Here is a 21920-nt window from a genome sequence, read left to right on the forward strand (position 1 = left end):
TTACTCTAGCTCGCGTTTCATCCGAGTTACGTCCCAGGCAGACACGAAGGCCGGTCTCCGGAGGACTTTCTTCTGGGTCTTGGAGATGATGTTGGTCTGAATCATGGCTGTTGACAGAGAGGAGAAAGCAAGAATCAAGGGCCTGCGCCAGCCCAGGATGTCTGGTTGGGTTCCAGAAGCTGGTCACGGGGCCAACACTCTGGGGTGAACTGGGCAGGTAGGAAGAGAGAGAGAGAGAGGGAGGGGGGGGGGAGAGGGAGAGGGAGAGGGAGAGAGGGAGAGGGGGAGAGAGAGGGAGAGGGAGAGGGAGAGAGAGAGGGGGAGAGAGAGAGAGAGAGGGAGAGGGAGAGAGAGAGAGAGAGAGAGAGAGAGAGAGAGAGAGAGAGGGAGAGAGAGATAGGGAGAGAGAGAGAGAATCCTTCTGGATGAAAACCTCGTGAGAAACCCCCGTCTCCTCACAGCCTCCCCTGGAAGGAAGGACAGAGGCGGATGGGCGTTGGGCAATTAACTTCTGTGCGATGGTAAAGGGGAGGCCCGGGAAGGAGGCCACATAGTGAGGCTGCCCTAAACATCGTGACTCGTGCTGGACCGGACTTGCCTCAGCCGGACGGTTTCCCTCCCCGCCTGGTACGAAGCCATCACTAACTCGGCAATGCCACAGAGCCAGGACTACGCTAAGGATTAAGCAACTACTTTTTAAAAATTTTTTTAAATTATTTTGGTTTTACGGCCATACCCAGCAATGCTCAGAGGTGACTCCTGGCTCTGCACACTTGGCAGTGCTCAGGGGACCATAAGGGATGCCAGGGGTCAAACCTGGGTTGCAAAGCATGCAAGGCAAATGCCCTACACCTGTACTATCGCTCTGGGTTGGGTTTTTTTTTTTTTATTAATCTCGGGGCCACACCTGGCAGTGCTCAGAGCTTACTCCTAGCTCTGTGCTCAGGGAGCACTCCTGGTGGGCTCGAGGGACCATGCGGGGTGCCAGGGTTCACAGCAGAGAGCTGACCATGAGCAAGACAAGAGCCCTACACCTTTCGTGGGTTCTTTAACCACTAATCACAGGAACCAGGGGATGGCTCAGAGGCAAAAAGCACCCGCCTTGCCGGAGTGGGGCTGGAGCAATAGCATAGCGGGAACCCTTGCACGAGGCCAACCCGGGTTCGAATCCCAGCATCCCATATGGTCCCCTGAGCACCGCCAGGAGTAATTCCTGAGTGCAAAGCCAGGAGTGACCCCTGTGCATCGCTGGGTGTGACCCAAAAAGCAAAAAAAAAAAAAAAAAAAAAAGCACCCGCCTTGCAGGAGTGAGTGGAGTGGAGTGTCCCGACCGTGAGCACAGGATCAACAGCTTAAGTCCTGGGGGAAGATGGGGGAAGAGTGTCCCGGGGGTGCTGGTAGGGGACAAGGACCTTCAATGGTGAGTCCAGTCCTGCCTGATTTCAAGCTAGAAGGATCTCCAGAAGCGAGCCAGCGTGCCCGGGGAGAGGGGAAAGGCCCATCTCCAAGCCCGAGAGGGCATCTCAGGGGAAGGGCGGAGGCGGTGCGTGGTCTGCACCGTGGCCCCTGGAAATCCCTCCACAGCCTGGCCACGGGCCCCCGCGGCCCCAGGGTACTCAGCCTGGCTGAGGGGGCAACAAGCTCTCGGGCCTCACTGTCCAACCTCTCATTCTCGGGGTTGGGAGAGGCTCTTGCCAGCCCCCGTTTGCCGCCTCTCGCCCGGGGGTGCCTCACCATCAAGGGCCCTGACGCCGGCGTCCCTGCCCAGGGCAAGAAACGTGCCTCAAGAGAGACCAGAGCGATAGTACAGCGGGGGAGGCCGACCCGGGTTCGATCCCCAGCATCCCATATGTTCCCCCCAGCACCACCAGGGATAATTCCTGAGTTCAGAACCAGGAGTAACCCCTGAGCATCACTGGGTGTGACCCAAAAAGAAAAAAAAAAAAAACCCAGAAACATACCTCGGAAATTCAGCTCGTAGTTCCGTTTGCCCGCCTGAAAGGGCACCACGACGGCCCTGGAGGAGCTGCAGTAGATGGTCTCCAGGTAGGAGGAGTCGACGCTCGCAGCCTGCTGGTGCCGGCCGTCCTCCTGCCAGGAAACAGACTCGCGTGAGGCCTCCGGGCCTCGCTTTCCAGTAACCCCCTCCGGCCACTCTCCAGTATTTCGCTTTGGATTTAGAAGGAAATCCCGCCGGGCCATTTCCCACTCGCCTGCCCCGTCCTGGGGTGGCAGACAGAGCTCTGTGTACTGCTGGGATGGACGCAGGGCTAGGCAGTGCCCTGCAAAGACGCTGACCATGAGCAAGACAAGAGCCCTCCACCTTTTTTCGTGGATTCTTTTTTTTTTTTTTTTTTTTGCTTTTTGGGTCACAACCCAGCGATGCTCAGGGGTTACTCCTGGCTTTACACTCAGGAATTACTCCTGGCGGTGCTTGGGGGACCATATGGGATGCCGGGGATCGAACCTGGGTCGGCCGCGTGCAAGGCAAATGCCCTACCCGCTGTGCTATTGCTCCGGCCCCCTTTTCGTGGGTTCTTTAACAAGCAAATCACAGGAACCAGGTGGGGCGCTGGCCTTGCAGGCAGCCGACCCGAGTTTGATCCCTGGCACCCCCTAGGGTGTCCCAAGCCCCACCAGGAGTGACCACCGAGTGGTCTCACGGCCAGGAGGAAGCCGTGAGAACTGCCAAGTGTCGTAAAAATAAAATAAGATGAAATACGAAGGAGGGCATAGTTCCTCGGGTTAAAGTGCCCGCCTTGCATGTGACAGACCCTGGTTCAGCTCCCGATTCTGATCGCCGATCTCCAGCACCATATATATAGCGTATGAAATCCCAGGTCAGAAATTCCTGAGCACTGAGCCAGGAATAAGCCCTGAGCACCCTAGGGCGTGGCCCAAAAAAAGTAAAAAAAAGATAAAACATGGGTCCACAAGACAGGTTTTGCTCCCCAAGTCTAAACAGGAGCCACCTGGCCCTTCTCCTCAGCCCAGGGGTCTCCAGACATCCCAGCTGGCATCAGGGGCTAGAATAAAAGGGGGAGAAAGACCCCTTTCCCCCACCGCCATGTAAGGCTAGGACCCCTGGCCCAGACACAGGGGAAGGTCTGAATCTGAGAATGTGTGGGTCAGGGGGATCGCTCTAGCTCAAGGCGGGGTACAGACCCGAGCAGACTGGAAAGGTCCCGATATGCACCCCCAGCAGAGCCCGGGAGACCACGAGAAGTCGGGGACCAAACCCCAGCATCCCCCAAACAAAGCCTCAGCTCCAGTCCACCGAGCCACATCCTAAGGCCCACACACGACGCATTCATAAAAGTGGCATGTTTGGGGGCCAGAGCGATAGGATGGCAGGGAGGGTGCTGATGACCCGGGCTTGACTCCGAGACCCACTCCGAGCTCCACCGGGAGTGACCCCAGAGTGTAGAGCCCTGAGTCACCCCCTGACACTGCTGGATGTGGCCCCCAAACCAAACCAAACAGAAGTGGGATGTGTAAGAGCTTCTGAGGAGTTCAGTACCTTTCCGTATTCGATCCACACCCCTCCTTCGTCCCTCCAGTACCAGATCCACTTGGTGGTGAAAGGCAAGCCCTTTGCCTTGACCGAGGAACACGTGGAGAGGCGGCGGATGGGCAAAGAATTACAAGTCATTCCTAGAAAATCGATCCTGAGGCTCTCGATGGTAACCCTAAGAGGCAAGGTTTTATAGTCAGAAAATGCTCCACTGACTTCTAGAACATGGTCTTTCCCAGAAAGCACAGGTCAAGCCCCAGAGCTTAAAAGGCATTTCCTATTTTCTTTTTTTCATGGCACCTCTTTCACGTTATTTACTTATTTGTTTAGGCTTTTTGGGTCACAACTGGCGATGCTCAGGGGTTCCTCCTGGCTCTGTACTCAGGAATTACCCCCAGTGGTGCTCAGGGAACCACATGGGATGCTGGAGATTGAACCCAGGTCAGCCACATGCAAGGTAAACGCCCTACTCTGTTGTACTGGCTCTGGCTTCCCTCCCCAACCCAGTCTTCTTTTTTTTTTTGCTACTTCCTATTTTCTTTATAAGCTTCCATATTTGACAACGTTCAAGAAAGAATTGATTATAACAAGCAATACAAAACAAAACTATCTAGCATCTGCCTGGGGGCAGGCTTGAGTGGTGGTGGGAAAATTCGAAATAATGGTGGTGGGGAGGTGTAATGGTGGTGGGACTGGTGTTGAAATATTGAGTGTAATCAATGATTGTGAACAACTTTATGAAAAATAAAATTAAAAAAAGAAAGAATTGAGAATTCTACACAGAGACAATGTCACTTGGCCCCTCCCCCGTGTTTAATGCTGTCCCTTCTCAAAGAAATCTCAAAATAAAACCAGTGCTCGCAAAGCAATCGACTAGCTCAATGTTAGAAAATGAGTTAAAAACTCACAAGAGGGGCTGGGGTGACAGTACAGCGGGTAGAGCATTTGCCTTGCATACGGCCCAATGGGTTCGGTTCCCAGCATCCCATATGGTCCCCTGAGCACTGCCAGGAGTAATTCCTGAGTGCAAAGTGAGGAATAACTCAGGTGTGACCCAAAATGTCAAAAAAAAAACAAAACAAAACACAAGAGGCAGGACTGGAGTAATAGCACAGCAGGTAGAGCATTTGCCTTGCACGAGGCCACCCCGGGTTCAATTCCTAGCATCCCATATGGTCCCCCAAGCACCACTAGGAGTAATTCTTGAGTCAATTACTCCACCAGGAGTAAGTTCTGAAAAGGCATGCCAGGAACCTTTAAAAGTCTTCACCAAACTCCCTTACCTTCACTTCGTCCTACACTAAGCTTCTCCCAACTTGGGGAGCTCCTTTTTTCTCTTCTACTTTCCAATAAACTTTTCTACTTTCCAACTCTGAGTCTGAGCATCTTTATTATTCAATATTTTCAAATATTGAGGAACCTGGGAATCACGAATGAACAGAGACCCTCCAACACTGTTTCTGCCTAGCCTGCATCAACTCCTGCCCTGAACTCAGGAATCACTTCTGTCGGTGCTCAGGGGACCATCTGGATTCGGGGATAGAACCTGGGTTGGCTGTGTGCAAGGAAAGCGCCCTACCTACTGCACTACTGCTCCAGCCCCAGTATGTCTTATTTTTTTCCCCAATTTATTTACCTATTACTTAAATGGTTATTTAATTATCATCTGAGCTTCTTTTTTATTCAGAATGTTTACTTTATTTTATAATTTTTAAATTAATGCTGGAGCAATAGCAGAGCGGTTGGGCGTTTGCCTTTCACGCGGCCGACCCGAGTTCGATTCCTCCGCCCCTTTCGGAGAGCCCGGCAAGCTACCGAGAGTATTGAGCCCACGCGGCAGAGCCTGGCAAGCTACCCGTGCGTATTGGATATGCCAAAAACAGTAATAATAAATCTCTCTCTATGAGAGACGTTACTGGTGCCCGCTCGAACAAATCGAAGAGCAACGGGATGACAGGTTATTATTATTATTATTATTATTATTTTGGTTTTTTGGATCACACCCGGCAATACTCAGGGCTGACTCCTGGCTCTGCACTCAGGAATCACTCCTGGAAGTGCTCGGGGGACCATATGGGAAGCTGGGAATCGAACCCAGGTCAGCCGTGTGCAAGGCAATCACCCTACCCGCTGTGCTATCGCTCCAGCCCCTAAACTATTATTATTTTTTAATCACCATGAGACACAGTTACAAAGCTTTCCTGTTTGAGTTTCAGTCATACAACGACCAATCACCCAGCCCTCCACCAGTGCACATCTTCCACCATCAAGGTCCCCAGGATCCCCCCATCCCATCCCTCCCCCTGCCTCTGTGCAGACAGTCTCCCCCATACTCCCTTTCGCATTGCTTGTTATGAAATGACAGAGATCTTACAATCTGCCAACTTACACGGAGCTCTGGGGGTCACAGTAGTACTTCTCGATGGTCTCCGAGGACTGCAGCAACACCCAGGTATCCTTGGTAAACACCTGCCACTGGTAGGGCAGAGGGAAATGCTCTTTCTGGCAGCTTTCTACAAAGACAGAGAAGAGACGTGAGAAAACAGGTTCCTGTGCACGTTTTCTAATCCTTTTTGGGTCACACCCGGCAATGCACAGGGGTTCCACCTGGCTCTACACTCAGAAATTACTCCTGGAGGTGCTCGGGAAACCATATGGGATGCTGGGAATCGAACCTGGGTCGGCCGCATGCAAGGCAAAGGCTCTACCCACTGTGCTATCTCTCCAGCCCCCAGGGTTTTCTAATCCAGTGAACCTGCCAAGTGCCCTGTTCCCCTCCAGGCCACACAGAAGCGCTTCCCTCTCTGGGCACCCTCAGATCCGAACCTCCACATTCCTCGCTCCCCATGGAGACTTGGCAGAAAGCAAAACTTGCGAGGTGCAGGGGTGTGGCAGTGGAACAGCTGTCCGGCCCTGATAATAATGCCACGTGCCCCGGCACCACAGGTGTGTGTAACTCGGATCACTGCCACCACAAAAGGGAAAGAAAAATAAAGCAACAAGAACAAAGCTTCGGCACGTGGCAAGCCACTGCCACGGGGAGTTCCAAATCCTTATCAATGCATTTTCTGTACCCCCAAAATGGATCGGGGGGCACCAGATGCTTCCCAGGTGGCTCCCTGTGTTTCCCTTTTTTTTTTAATTTTAAAAATTTTATTGAATCCTTTTTTCCCTTCTGCGGCCATTGCTGAAGTGGTAACTGCCAAAATGAAGTTCAATCCTTTTGTGACTTCTGACCAGAGCAAGAACCGTAAGAGGCATTTCAATGCACTTTCCCACATTCGTAGGAAGATTATGTCTTCCCCTCTTTCCAAAGAGCTGAGACAGAAGTACAATGTGCGATCCATGCCCATCCGGAAGGACGATGAGGTTCAGGTTGTGAGGGGACACTACAAAGGTCAGCAAATTGGCAAAATAGTCCAGGTTTACAGGAAGAAATATGTTATCTACATTGAACGAGTCCAGCGGGAGAAGGCAAATGGCACAACTGTCCATGTGGGCATTCACCCCAGTAAGGTGGTTATCACCAGGCTAAAACTGGACAAAGATCGCAAAAAGATCCTTGAATGCAAAGCCAAGTCTCGCCAAGTAGGAAAGGAGAAGGGCAAATATAAGGAAGAAACGCTTGAGAAGATGCAGGAATAAAGTTATATACAACTTGATTAAAAACTGTAAAATGAAAAAAAAAATTTTATTGAATCACTGTGAGATAGTTACAAGCTTTCATGTTTGGGTTACAATCTCACAATGACCAAACACCCATCCCTCCACCAGGGCACATTCCCCACCACCAATATCCCGAGGATATGTCCCCTTTCCCACCTTCCCCCTGCCTCCATGGCAGACAATATTCCCCATACTCTCTCTCTGCTATTGGGCATTATGGCTTGCAACACAGACACTGAGAGGTCAGCATGTTTGGTCCATTCTCTACTTTCCCTGTGTTTCCTTGAGACCTGACGTACTCGTAGCCACTTCCAGAAAGGTCCCCGCTACGGATCCCTCCCTAGATGCTGAGCTGACATCATATGTCCTAACCCTCCCCCTTGTCACCAGCCCCTGCGCCCTCCTAGCTCAGCTCTTCCTTACAAGGCGCATGATGGCTTGAGCTTACACGCTCGCTGCAGCAATCATGGCATCACTGATTACGGGCACTAGATGAATGCAGGGTGGATGGCGAAACAGGGATACCAGGAGTGGGCCAGTCTTGCTTTAGGATACTTGTGTTCGAATCTCCAAGAGCAGGGACGGAGAGATAGGACAGCAGGGAGGGCCCTTGCCTTGCACACAGCTGACCCGGGTATCTTTCCTGGCACCATATATTGTCTCCCGAGTCCTGCCAGGAGTGAGCCCGGGGCCCAGAGCCAGGAGTAATCCTGAGCATTGCCAGGTATTGCTCAAAAGGAGGAAAAAAAAATCCAAAAGCAGAGTCAGAGATGTTTAGCAGGTGAGGCGCGTGCCTTCCTATGGCTACCCGGGTTCCATCCCTGCACCACTCAGGAGGGCCCTGAGCACAGAGCCAAGAACAGCCCCTGAGCATAGCTGGGTATGGCTCAACTAAGACGAAATGCAGACGTAACCCAGGTGCCCAGTACAGGGCGAGTGGAAAAAAACAAACAAGGCCTATCCACGCAACGGGAAATTATTCAAGAGTGAAACGGAAGGAAATCCTCATACAGATTCCAACAGGCAGAGCCTGGAGGAAGGATGAGGTCAGTCATTAAGGAAAAAATGGGGGGGTGGGAGTGGGGGGCAGAGACAGTACAGGGGTAACTGTATAGGGGTCAAGGCTCTTGCTTTGCAGAGAGCCAATCCTGGTTCAGATCAAGCCAGAAAGACAGCACAGCGGGAAGGGCCCTTGCTCTGCACACGGCTGACCCGGGTCCGAGCTCCAGCATCCCATCTGGCTACTGAGCACCAGCAGGAGTGATCTCTGAGTACGGAGCCAGGAGGAAACCCGGAGCACCGCTGGGTGCGCCCTCTCCCCCTCCAAAAAAATCCCTGAGCCACTTACGGTGCCGCAGCACTGCCAAGGGTCGTTCTGAGCACTGTCAGATATAGGCGCTGAGCACCGCTCGCTGGGTGTGACCTCCAAGACCCAGGTCCCGCCCCCTCAAAAAAAGCCAAAAGGAAGATCACACCAGGACACTCTGCTGAGGGACCCAGAGTTGTCCTATTTGCGGACACAAAAAAACGAAAAGTTCAGCTGCTGGGAGCTGAAGGAGGGGCTGGGAGAGGCGGTTCATAGTGAGTCATTTCCATTTTGAAAGACCGGAAACGTACTTTTAAAATGTTTAAAATGGCAAAAATCCACATGACGTGCATTTTCTTGCAAATAAAAAAAATAAATAAATAGGGGGCTGGGAGACAAATGCCCTCCAGCCAGTAGGCCACTTGCGTTGTGCTGGATAGTAACCCCAAACACGTTAGGCTTCATCAGTGAGTTGCTCTACAGTGCTCTCTGAGCACTCCTAATCACTGAGTGTATCTTTAACCTTTCCTTTGTGCTTTACCTCTCCTCCTGTTCCCTACTAGATTCCCCAGTCGGGCTTGGTAACTTACATAAAGCCAAACCTTCCGGGGACCCCAGACTTTGCATCTGTAGCGAATTATTTGCTTTTCCCTTTCCCCCTATAACCTTTCCGAATCTTACTATAGATCAGTGTTCTTTGCTTAAACACAGAGAGACCTTTAATGCTGTTCCCCTAATATTTGACTCTGAAATATCCGACTCCTGGGCTTCCGTCATAATACCTGACTCCGGCGTCAATTGCCATAGCTCCGAACATCTCCGAAAGCTGGGTCCCACCGAGGGATCTCTGGACGAAGCCAGGGCAAGCAGTAGAGCTACCCTGGCTTCGATATGGGTTGGTCTAGAAACCATAACGCACGGTCATGATACAAGCCGTAATGACCAGAAAGACAGGACCCCATGGGGTAGGAAAAGATAAACCAGCCTGAGGACATAGTCTGGGGTTTACGGTAAAAGCCAGCTTTGTACTTGTGTCCCCGGAGCCTAAAGATCTCAGCTTTGGAATGTATGCTTCTTACTGTGTTTATCTAAATAACTGCCAATGTTAATAAGAAGTAAACAATTGTTTAATATGAACTAGCAGCAAGGAATGGAATGTTGCCCCTGGCAGATTTCTCAGAAAAGTCTCGAGACAGAGCATCTCCTTGAGTCAATCCTGGCCGAAGAATTACCTCTGTGAAACCCCCCTTTTTAAATTTTTTTTGCTTTTTTGGGTCACATTCAGCAATGATGCAGAGGAGTTACTCCTGACTTTGTACTCAGGAATAACTCTTGGAAGTGCTCAGGGGACCATACGGGATGCTGGGAATCGAACCCGGGTCGGCCACGTGCAAGGCAAATGCCCTACCCGCTGTGCTATCGCTCCAGCCCAACCTCTGGAAAACCTTTACCTCTATAAACGATCCATCACACCCACGTGGAGTTCTGAACCTTCACATCCCCCTCAGATATTCGATAGTAAGGCTGCTTAGTTCTGAATAAAGTGGCCACTGACCAGTCTGTGGTTCCCATCTCTTCGTCCCTCCCCCGGGAGGCAGCTCTCAGGCCCCAGAAGCCGTGTACCAAGCGTTGACAACCTCCCCCACCCCGACACACTTTCCTCACACATTGTGCACAGCCAACTGGAGGTTCAATCCCCGGCACCCCATATGGTCCCCCGAGCACTGCCAGGAGTGACCCCTGAGCACAGAGCCAGGAGTAAGCCCTAAGCACAGAGTGTGTATACACCACCCCACGACAAAGGAAAGCATCCATCAAGGGGTCAAATGACCCAGGCTGGCTGGGCAGCAGAAGGGCCAGCCCCAACGTGGGCATGGCTTTTGGCTCTGTTTTGGGGCCACACCTGGCTGTGCTCAGGGCTTCCTTGCTAGCGGTGCTGGGGGCCACACGGGACGCCAGGGATCAAGCCCAGTCGGTGACGTGCAACACAAGTGCCCTGCCCGCTGCACTCCAGCCTTCCCTGAGGTGTGCTCGTGTGGGCGACCTGCCCCCCCTCGGCGCCCGCCTCCCCCCGATCCAGTGGGTTCCCGCAAGGGCCTCGGCGCTCGCCGCGCGTCACAGTGGATCCAAGTCCTCTCATGGAGCTCCCACTCCCGGGAACCGGCCCAGTTACTCACGAGGAAGTGGACAGCCCTGGGACAGGTGGCCGAGACAGATCGCGTCCTTCTCGCTGTCGTGGTTTTGGTCCTCTGCTGGGACACCTGCAGAACGGAAGAGAGGCCCAGGGGCCGGGCTCAAGGCCAACCCCGAACATGGTCTCCCCGTCGGAAACCAGAGGCCTGCGCGGGAAAACGTCCCCTGCTCGGTTCCCGCAGCCCGGGAGAGCAGGATGGGGCGCCCGGCAGGGGGTCATGTGAGAGCTAGGCTCAGCTCCCCACGCCTGACAGGAGGCCTCAATCTAGCAACAGCTAAATCCTCTGCTGCCTCAGTGTACCCCACAAGCAGCCCCTTCCCCGACCCCTCGGGGGGCGGGGGGGCGTTCCAGGGGGACACCGCTGGCCAGGCAGCTCTGGGCAGACCTGAGACACGTGACCACCACCTCTTCCCTCTGGGATGGAGCCCGGGGCCCCTCCGCATTCACTGGTCAGGGGAACAGGGTTGTGGTGTGGGGTCCCCGAGCCCACCCGTGTGGCCTGAGCAAAGGGTCGCTATAAGCACGGGATGAGGGGCTGGAGTGATAGCACAGCGGGTAGAGCGTTTGCCTTGCACGCGGCCGACCCAGGTTCGAATCCCAGCATCCCATATGGTCCCCTGAGCACCGCCAGGGGTAATTCCTGAGTGCATGAGCCAGGAATGACCCCTGTTCATTGCCGGGTGTGACCCAAAAAGCAAAAAAAAAAAAAAAAAAAAAAAAAGCACAGGATGAAATGATTCCCGTCTTCTGGGGGTGGGGGGGCGGGCAGGGCATCTATTCCAAGGCTCAGATTCCTGACCCCTTAGTCACCCGGCCCCACTCTGGCTGTGGGGCTGGAGCCAGGTCGCGTGCCTGCCCAGCCAGGGCCTTGGCCGCAGTCCCCACGTCCAGGGCTTCACGAGCCCCGAGTGTCATTTCCCCGGGGTTCCCAGCAATAAGCACTGCTCCGTGAGTCTTACCTGCAGGCTCGGCAGTAATGCCGGGGCCCCGGGGGTGGGTGGGAGCCGGGCTTCTGTGGTCCAGGTCCCAGGATCTGACTGTCTTCACAGCTGCGACCTGGTCATGCAAAGGTCTTGCGGAAGGTTGACCCGGGGCCCTTGTGTCCGGGAGGAAGGACAGAGGCTCATCCAGGACGCCTCCGTTCTCCCAGATTGCTTTTTCCGAGACGCTCCCGTCCTTCATCTTCTGGGGGGATCTGGCGTCCGCCACGTTGGGCAGAGGCCTGTCCTGGGCTACTTCGTCCATCCAAAACTCTATTTCTGAGGGGAGTCTGCCCCTGCTCTCCTGGGAGGCTCTGGGGTCCGGGGTCCTCGGAGACGCTTTTTCTCTCTGTCTGGTGGCTGCGGCTCTGTCCTGGGAAGATCTGGTGGAAGGTAGATCTGTGGCCCGGGGGGCGTCCCCCAGGAAGGACAGAGGCTTGTCCTGGGCCCGTCCGTCCATCCAAATCTCTATTTCTGAGAGGGTTCTGTTCTCGTTCTTCTGGAAGGTTCTGGGGCTCAGAGGGGGCGCCGAAGGCACAGGGCTGGAGGCAGGCGGACATGAGCTCTCTCCGCTGGGAGCCAGCACTTTCCGCCAGGATGAGGGGTCCTGCCACGGGCCCCAGGGGTCTGCACCAGAAAGGCCACGGGCGCTGGAATCCTCAGAGCTGCCGTTCTCCAACAGCCGCTGGCTCCCTTCTGCCAAGCCCGGGGCCCCCACTCGGGCAACTCTGGAGGAGACGGAGGCAGGGGGCGGGCCCTCGGGGCTCCCCAGGTGCTGGAACTTGGAGGTGAGAGCGGACACCTCCTCCGGGGGGGCCTCCTGCAGCTCAGAGAGCAAGGCCGTGGACAGGAACTCGCGGGTCTGGAGCGGCTGCTCTCGGTTCTGGCCTCTGCCTTTGGGGGGCCCGGCTCTGCGGTGGGCGGGAGCACCTGGGGAGGCCGAGCAGAGGGATGAGAGGGAGGAAGGAGATTCCCTTCGGGGGGGTTGTTCTGGGGCCATGATGGCCATGCTCAGGGCTTCCTCCTGGCGGCTCGGGACTATATGGGACAGCCGGGGATTGAACTTGGCTTGGCAAGATAAGCACCTTCCCCACTGCACTATTTTTTATTTTATTTTATTTTTATAAAGTAGTTCACAATATTTGATTACAAATTTAATATTCGAACACCAATCCCACCACCATTGTACCTTCCCACCACTATATTTTGGATGTTTCCATTCCAAACCCCAACCCCTGCCCCAAAGCACAATCAGAACAATTCATTTTGTATTGTTTGTTATGAATAAACTGCTGAAAATCCTCCAGAAATTTTTCCTTAGGGGAGAGTGTGTGAAGATTGTTGTATTTCTCCCAGCGGCCATTAAGCCCTTCTATAAGAGATTACTAATGCTATTAAGGGTTGAGCCTTGCCAAATATTGTGCATTTTGTGTGTTTGTGTATCTGTAAAAAATATATTGCCCTCTTGGGGCTGGAGTGGTAGCACAGTGGTAGCACAGAAGGTAGGGTGTTTGCCTTGCACGCGGCCGACACGGGTTTGATTCCCAGCATCCCATATGGTCCCCTGAGCACTGCCAGAAGTAATTCCTGAGTGCATGAGCCAGGAGTAACCCCTGAGCATCGTGGGGTGTGACCCAAAAACAACAACAACAAAATATTGCCCTCTAAGATTGGTTGCCTTCTACTTTAAACCCCATCGAAAATGTGGTGTGCTACTCTTGGAGTATGAGTGGTGTGAGTATGAGATGTCCAGGAACAGGTTACTTTCATGTGAGGTTCGGCCCGAGTGTGTGGAGAATGGCCATGAGTGTGGCGGCAGTTGAGTTCTGCAGGTTTTTGGCTGCCGGGGCTGGGTCCCTTGGGGCGGGGAGGGGCCTCACCCACCCTCCTCTGGGGCGCCCTGAATGAAACAGCCTGGAGCGGGGTCCGGGGGCACGGCCATGGCGAGTCGTGTTATGCTCTCTCCCGAGAGAGGACAATGAGTCTCTGGATCGTGGCCACTGATATTATCTGGCGCCAGCCAGAGGTGGCTTGTGGGTGTGACTGCCAAGTTGCCGGAAACAGGGGGACGTGGGGGGAAGTCGTCCGTTCCCAGTTCCACTGAATCTGGAGTTTTCATTACCCCTGTACTGCTGCTCCGGCCCCAAGAAAGGAAGCACCACACTGGCTACCACGTGGACAAAGTCCTAGGACGTGACAGAGGCTGCAGAAATAGCACAGGCAGTGAAGCACCAGCTTTTCAGCCCGTGTCCCTGCATACAGCCCCTCTGGCACCGCCAGGAGGGAGCCCTGAACAAAGAGCCAGGAGTAAGCCCTGAGCACCCCTAGGTGTGACCCCCCCCAAAAAAAAACACCCAAGTTCGAGGACATTGTGAAAAGTGAAATACACCAGTCACAGGGGCTGGGGCAATAGCACAGCAGACAGGGCGTTTGCCTTGCAAGTGGCTGACCCAGGTTCAATCCCCGCCTCCCACATGATCCCCCGAGCACCACCAGGAGTGATTCCTGAGTGCAGAGCCAGGAGTAAGCCCTGAGCATCGCACTCCATGTGCCTGTGACCCAAAAAGAAAAACAAACAGAAAGTGTCAAAAAGTCAAATACGGTAGGCTTCCTCTTAAGAGGTAGCTTAAGTCAGAGAATTCAAAGCTAGAATGACAGGCAAAGGAGGTCTGTGGGGGTCACAGAAATGAAGAGTCACTTAAAGGGTGGAAGAGTCTCGTTCTCACTCAAAAAGCTGAAAAAGTGGGTCGGAAACAATGTACAAACTTGTGAGGTGGCCATGACCAACCATTGAGGTCAGCAACACTCATGGGCCCGGTGGTATTAGGGCTTAAGGCCCGGGAACATAGACCAACAGCTTAGGCGGTGGGGCTGGAGCGATAGCACAGCATGCGGCCAACCCAGGTTCGATTCCCAGCATCCCATATGGTCCCCTGAGCCCCACCAGGAGTAATTCCTGAGTGCAGAGCCAGGAATAACCCCTGAGCATCACCGGGTGTGACCCAAAAAGAAAAAAAAAAAACAACACGACAGCTCAGACAGGATTTCCTATTTTCAACCAGCCACCATTCGAAGAAATAGATTCAATCGCTCTAAGCAATTGATGGAGCACTGTTGTTTCAAGAGAGGAACCTCCTACGGAGCGTTCAGGGACAACCAGGACCTCCCCTGGGGGCCCAGGGCCTTGGGGAGGCGGGGGTGGAGCACAATGCCTGTCACACACGACCACTGCGGCCGACCTAAGAGCGGGTCCCCCTGCCCCTACACATCATTGTGTGTCTATTTATAAAGCGTGCGCCGGGACGGAATCCAGGGATTCCGCCCATGAGAAGCACGCGCTCAGCCAGAGCCAGAGCCTCACCGAAGGATTTGTGGGCTTTTCCCCCTTTTTCACTGTATCACTGTCATCCCACTGCTCTTTGATTTGCTCGAGCGGGCACCAGTAACGTCTCCATTGCGAGACTTGTTACTGTTTTTGGCATATTGAATATGCCACGGGTAGCTTGCCAGGCTCTGCCGTGGGGGCAAGATATTCTCGGTAGCTTGGCGGGTTCTCCGAGAGGGACAGAAGAATCGAACCCAGGTCGGCCGCGTGCAAGGCAAACGCCCTACCCTCTGTGCTATCGCTCCAGCCCTTTCCCCTTTTTAACTAAGAAAAAAAAAAATTTTTTTAACTGTATTAATTAATTTGGGTTTGGGAACCACACCCACCAGTGCTGAGGGGGTCCTACTGGCTCTGCACTCAGTCATTACTCCTGGCGCTGCTCCGGGGACCTTATGGGATGCTGGGAATCAAACCTGGATTGGTTCTGTTCAAGGCAAGCTATCAGCTGAACTATCACTGTTAGGGCAAAACTGATGCCATGCCAGGAAGTAGAAATCGGCAAAATCAGGTAAGCCTCAGTGCAGTTCCCGGAACTGAAACAGACTTAGGTTCCCAGCAATGAAACAATGTAACTAGCCAACCTGAACCCACCTGGGAAGCTGCTGGGCCCAATAAATGCTCCATCAATCACTATGTCTCAGTCATTATGCCCCAGAAATTATCTTTTTGTTAACAGCAAGGAACAGGTAGCCTATGTAATCCTAGAACTGTTATTGTTATTGGAAACTATTGTTTAACTGTTGCCGGAACACTGTTACCTTAGTGCTAGCTTAACTTTGGAACTTTGAAACTTATATAAACCGCTTGTGACTAGGAGTCCGGGTGCTCGACAAGCCTCCACTGCGATGGATGAGACTTGGACCCTCCCTCGCGCAAGCAATAAAGTTCCTTTGCTTTTGTGTTATCATGTGTGGACTTGGTCTCTCCACAGCTGGGATCTGAAATTCGGACCCAACATCACCCCTGTTGTTGTTGTTGTTGTTGTTGTTGTTGTTTTTCTTTTTCATTTTCCTTTTTTTTAAGGGGGCCAAGCATGATAGTATTGCAGGTAGGGTGTTTGCCTTGCATGCAGCCGACCCAAGTTCAATCCCAGCATTACATATGGTTCCCCCGAGTATCGCCCAAAGTGGCCAAATGAAAAAAAAGATTTGATTTCTGGTCAAGGGGCAAAAAAAAGAAAACAGGTTTAAAAAGAAAGGAAATGGTATTGAAAAATAAAGTCAGCTTCAACCACGACACTGTGTGTCTCCGTATGTCCACTGATGGGGGGAGGAAGTGAGAAAACTGAGCCAGCGGTTCTCAGTTGCCGGACAGAGGGCCCCCGTGAGGAGGCAGGATATTCAAAAGGGACCACACATATAAACTGCATAAACTGGGGTCCTCAAAAGACTAGGCGGCTAGCTGACAGGACAAGGGGTGGGGGTGGGGGTGGGGGTGACAGGAAGGAAACACGGTCGGAAGCAGGGGACATTCTGACTAAGGTTAAGAAACTGCAATAGGGGGCTGGAGCGATAGTGCAGCAGGTAGGGCATTTGCCTTTCATGAGGCCGACCCGGGTTCAATTCCCAGCACCCCATGTGGTTCCCCAAGCACCACCAGGAGTAATTCCTGAGTGCAAAGCCAGTAGTAATCCCTACTGGCATCGCCAGGTATGACCCAAAAATAAAAATAAATAAATAAATAAATAAATAAAAACCACACACACACATACACACACCAAAAAAACACTCTGCGATAGCAAGGCGGAAGGATGCTTGCCTCGCACACCCCGGGCCTGGGTTCAATTCCTGGCACCTTGAATGGTCCCCAGAGCACCGTCAGGAGCAATTCTGGAGTAATTCCTGAGCACCTCTGGGTGTGGTTGAAAAACAAAAACAAAATCAAAGCACTAAATCAGGGGCTGGAGTGATAGCACAGCGGGTAGGGCATTTGCCTTGCACTCGGCCGACCCAGGTTCGAATCCCAGCATCCCATATAGTCCCCTGAGCACTGCCACGAATAATTCCTGAGTGCATGAGCCAGGAATGACCCTTGTGCATTGCCGGGTTTGACCCAAAAATAAAAAAAATAAAAAAAAAAAGCACTAAATCATGTCTATGCTACAATGAGGACTATATAAAACCCACGTATATATCTATGGTCATGGTGGGCGAGGGAAAATAGTTTGCTTTTTTGGAGTTGGTTTTTTTTTTTTTTAATCACACCTTAAGATACTCAGGGGTTGCTCCTGGCTCTGCACTCAGGGATCACTCCTGGTGGACTCTGGGGACCATAAGGGATGCCAGGGATCAAACCCAGGTCGACAGCATGAAAGGCAGGCACCCTCCCCGCCGTACTATCACTCGGGCCCAAAGAAACAGTTCTCTGTGTTGGGGTAGAGGGGTTACAGGGAACTCTTTTGCACGGTGGTAGGGATAGAACCCAGGGCTTTGGGTGTACAGAGCACCCCCTGTACCACAGCCCGGCACCCTAGAGACAGCTGTTCCTTCAGCGTGATCCCTAGTCACCCCAGGAACCGAAGAGCCGACGGCACTGACCTTTCCAGGCAGACGACTTCCTTCTGTGGCTGTGCTTGCTGTTGCAAATGTCCTGAAAGTTCTGCACCACGTCTGGGCTCAGCCCGTGCTCCCTCATGACGGCCAGCACCTTCCTGTCCATCAGGTTATGGGACCGCAGGCAGTTGGGGTAACTGCAGTCCCCCCGCGTGAAGTGCTCGCAGATGTGCAGCCGTTCACACAGCGGCTGCTGCATACATGTCTGCTTGCGGTTCTCTCCCTTGTAGCTCTTGCAGATCTGCGGGAGGGAGACACGAGAGTCGGCGAACAGTCCCCAGGACCTGCCGCACGCCCTGCTAAAGGAGGAGCAAGCGAGCACAGGTTTCAAAAGCAAGCAGTGGAAAAACCAAGGAGCACAACCTTCGGAGTATTTGCCCCAGCTTGAGTGATGCTGTAAAGTCTTGTTACGTCAAGAGTAACAGTGTTGGACCAGAGCCATTGCACAGCGGGGAGGGCGTTTGCCTTGCACATGGCCAACCTGGGTTCAATCCCCGGCATCCCATCTGGTCCTCCAAGCACCACCAAGTGATTCCTGAGTGTGGCATCAGGAAGAACCCCTGAGCATCACTGGGTGTGACTCAAAAAGCAAAAAAATTAAATTAAATTAAATAGTAACAGTTTTACAGGTGTAAGACAACAGCTGATCTGCCACAGAGTCCCTGTGCCATATGGTCCCCCAGGTACCGCCAGGAGTTAATTCCTGAGTGCAGAGCCGGGAGTAACCCCTGAGCATTGCTGGGTATGACCCAAAAAGAAAAAGAAAAGAAAAAAGGATAAACATATTCCAGTTGAGAATAAATATACTTGGGCATCAGAGAGATGGTGCAGTGGGTAAGGTGCTTGTCTGGCACCAGGCTGACTAAGTTTGCTTCCTGGCACCCCATACGGTTCCCTGGGACTGCCAGGGGTCACTCCTGAGAGCAGAGTCAACAGTAACCCCTGAACATCATCGTCAAGTGTGTCCCAACCCTCCCTCAGTAAAAAGAAAGCAATACGGATATTCTAGTTACGAGTAAATCTGTTGGGCTTGGCAAGTATTTGGTCTCAGTTGCAACTATTCAATTTCCCCATCACATGGAGAAAGCAGCAGCTGACAACAGGCACGTGAACGGGCGTGGCTGTGTTCCAATAAAACTTTATTCATACAATAGGTGGCAATCCAGTCTGGGCTTACCAAGAGACTGAGGACTGAATTTACATTTTACTGGGGGCTGGAGAGATGGTATGGCAGGTAGGGAACTTGCTCGAACACAGTCAGGCCGGGTTCAATCGCCAGTATCACCTATGCTCCCCCTCCCCCCAGGAGTGTCCCCGAGCACAGAGCCAGGAGTAAGCCCTGAGCACAGCCAGGCGGGGCCCCAAAACCAAACGAAACCAAAACAAATGTTTTGAGGCTTCTATGACCATAGCATGGCCTGTATCCCCAAACCAATACACCCAGCAAGTTTCCAGATTTCCTCTCCAGACCCACCAAGTCCTACTACCATATCTTTAGCTCACACTTGCCCAAATAGCCACCTGTATCACAGTATCACTGTATCACTGTCATCCTTGACTTGCTTGAGTGGGCACCAGTAACGTCTTCACTGTGAGACTTGTTGTTACTGTTTTTGGCATAGGCAGAGGAATTCCTAATTCCAACTCTTTAAAAGACTCAAGGGGCTGGAACAATAGCACAGCCGGTAGAGCATTTGCCTTGCACGCGGTCGACCTGGGTTCGATTCCCAGCATTTCATATGGTCCCCCGAGCACCGCCAGGAGTAATTCCTGAGTGCAGAGCCAGGAGTAACTCCTGTGCATTGCCGGGTGTGACCCAAAAAGAAAAAAAAAAGACTCAAAGAGGAGGGAAATGGCTGCCTTCCATGCCAGCTGAGCCGGGGGGGTCCTGATGCTGACTGGGTGTTGGGGGTGGGGGTCACTCGAGATGCCACACCCGCTGGCCTCTGAAGCACCCAGCACTGACCTCAGGTAGAAAGAAGGGGTCATTCTGGAGGAGGAGCACTGTCAGTTCCTCTTCGTTAAGTCCCGACAGCCCATGTGCGCTCAGGACATTTAGGTTATCTTCTGAGAAAATATCGTGAGAATATTTGCATAAATTCCTGGAAGGAAACAGAACAAGCGTCAGAGCTTCACCCCCCCAGGAACTCAGGTGGCGGGTTTGGTGACTACGGTACACGCAGAGACCAGCAGGGCGGAAACGAGCGACAAACCAGCTCGTGGAGAAGGAAGCAATCACCCAGGGAGTGGAGGCAGGGAAGGTCGATGCTGCGCCCTGTGTTTTCTGTTCTTGTTTTGGGGGGTTTGGGTCCACACCAAGCAGTGCTCCGGGGTTACTCCTGGCTCTGTGCTCAGAAATGACCCAGGCGGTTTCTCAGGGGACCATATGTGGTGTCAGGAATTGAATCAAGGTCAACTGCGTACAAGGCAAACGCCATAGCTGCTGTATTGTATCTCCAGTCCTTGTGTGCATCCTTAGAAAATTGAGGCAGGTCGGTCCTGTTTAAAGCATATACTTGGGATGTGGCTCAGCAAAAAAAGCATTATTTGCCTCATAAGTGTGAAGCCCGGAGTTCAAAACCAGAATATATTAAAAAAAAGATAAGTGGAAGCGGGGGGGGGGCAGAAGAGCGATAGTGCAACAGGTGGGGCGTTTGCCTTGCACAGTCTACCCTGGTTCAATCCCGGCATTCCATAGGGTCCCCCAAGCACCATCAGTAATGATCCCTGATCAAAACGTCAGAACTAGGGGCTGGAGCAATAGCACAGCGGGGAGGGCGTTTGCCTTGCACGCGGCCCACCCGGGTTAGATTCCCAGCATCCCTTGTGGTCCCATCCCATGTGGCACGGCCAGGGGCAATTCCTGAGTGCAGAGCCAGGAGTGACCCCTGAGCATCGCTGGGTGTGACCCAAAAAGAAAAAAAAAAAAGAAAGTCAGAACTAAGCCTCAAGCACTGCTGGGTGTAGCTCAGAAAATTTTAAAAATAAATAAATAAATAAGCCCTGGAACACTGTGAAAGGCTCCCCAAGGCAGTGCTCTGGGGTTACTCCTGGCTTTGTGCTCAGGAATCCACTCCTGGTGGGACTCCGGGGACCACACGTGGTGTCAGGGACCGAACCCAGGTCAGCTGCAAGGCAAGTGCCCTCCCCTCTGTGCTACTGCTCCTGCCCTTCTAATAAATGCCGGGCTGCTGGTCTAGCTGGTGGACACCCTGCCACTCAAGGCCCACCCCTGGGGGTCCGGATTCCAGCTGCCCTCCTGGATTTCCGGAGTGACACTCCAACACTTCTCAGACGCCCCATCCTCTAAGTTCCCATGGGGTTTTGCGTCCTGGTGGCTCCACCACGCGTGCGTGCATGCATGGGTGCGTGCGTGCGTGGAGAAGGCTGAAAAGCACTCACTGTGCTGGGCGGTGAAGGGTGAGAACTCAAGGCCGTGCGGGGGCGGGGGAGGCCAAGAATTTGCTTCCTGACTCCCACCCACTGGGGCAAGGCTGGGTCAGAGCGAGCACTTGGCGTTTGGAAGCTCAAGGTTGTCCCCTGGACACAGGACAAGGGGGCCTCAGAGGCTGCTGGCTGTCCCCGGCACTGGCCAGTGAGCGAGCGAGGGAGTGAGGGCAAACCCAGCCTGCAAACCGTCAGGAAGGGCGGGTGGGAGGGAGGACGGGGGGGGGGGGGCTGCGGGGAGATAACTTCAAACAGCAGGAGTGGAGATAACTCCTCTTTTGAAAAAAGCCAAGATGGCCTTGGAAAAGGCAGGAACTGTCTCTGTCCCAGGAATCTCAGGCCAAAGGGCAGCAAGCAAATGTCCGCCTGGCTTTTCCCCTCCAGCCAGGGAACACGAGTTACTGGAATCCGCAGTAAATCTCCGCCCCAGTCCGGCCAGATGGGCAGGCCTGGGGGCTGTTCTCGTTCGGACTCCGCACACGCTGGGCAGGGCTGAGACAGTAGGGACTGGGGCAGGGTGGAGGTGGGGGCGACCCAGCTGCTCTGAGTCTAACCTAGGTGCCTCGGGGCTGGCCTGGAGCAAAGCAGGCAGCTCAGGGGCCAGGCGAACAGAGGCTGACCCGGTTTGTTTGCTCTAGTTTCGTGGGGTGTCTTTGTTTGCGTGTTTGTTTTGGCTTTGGGGCCACATCGGGCAGTACTCAGGGCTTACTCCTGGCTCTGCAGTCAGGAATCACTCCTGGGGATGCCCGGGATCGAACCCGGGTGGGTCGTGTGCAAGGCAGACACCCTCCCCACTGGACTATCACTCCAGGCCAAGGCCGACCAGTTTATTTATTTATTTATTTGCTTTTTTGGGGGAGGTCACACCCGGCGATG

General features: G+C 53.2%; 2 protein-coding genes across 2 annotated transcripts in view; one reads left to right on the forward strand and one right to left on the reverse strand.

Annotated features, from left to right (window-relative positions):
• Window positions 1-21920, reverse strand: part of ZC3HAV1 (zinc finger CCCH-type containing, antiviral 1) — a 33354-nt gene continuing 11434 nt past the window's right edge. Inside the window, exons 2-9 of the mRNA XM_055140054.1 lie at window positions 19564-19699; window positions 17583-17838; window positions 11640-12590; window positions 10664-10747; window positions 5904-6027; window positions 3521-3689; window positions 1962-2091; window positions 1-107 (exon numbers count right to left, since the gene is read on the reverse strand). Coding sequence (XP_054996029.1) covers window positions 1-107; window positions 1962-2091; window positions 3521-3689; window positions 5904-6027; window positions 10664-10747; window positions 11640-12590; window positions 17583-17838; window positions 19564-19699 — 1957 coding nt within the window. The remainder of the gene's footprint in view (window positions 108-1961; window positions 2092-3520; window positions 3690-5903; window positions 6028-10663; window positions 10748-11639; window positions 12591-17582; window positions 17839-19563; window positions 19700-21920) is intronic.
• Window positions 6698-7203, forward strand: LOC101552987 (60S ribosomal protein L26-like). Its single transcript, XM_004608229.2, has one exon. The coding sequence runs from the start codon at window positions 6722-6724 to the stop codon at window positions 7157-7159; it is 438 nt and encodes a 145-aa protein (XP_004608286.2). The 5' UTR covers window positions 6698-6721; the 3' UTR covers window positions 7160-7203.

The sequence above is a fragment of the Sorex araneus genome, chromosome 1, assembly GCF_027595985.1.
Source record: "Sorex araneus isolate mSorAra2 chromosome 1, mSorAra2.pri, whole genome shotgun sequence".
NCBI classification, from domain to species: domain Eukaryota; kingdom Metazoa; phylum Chordata; class Mammalia; order Eulipotyphla; family Soricidae; genus Sorex; species Sorex araneus.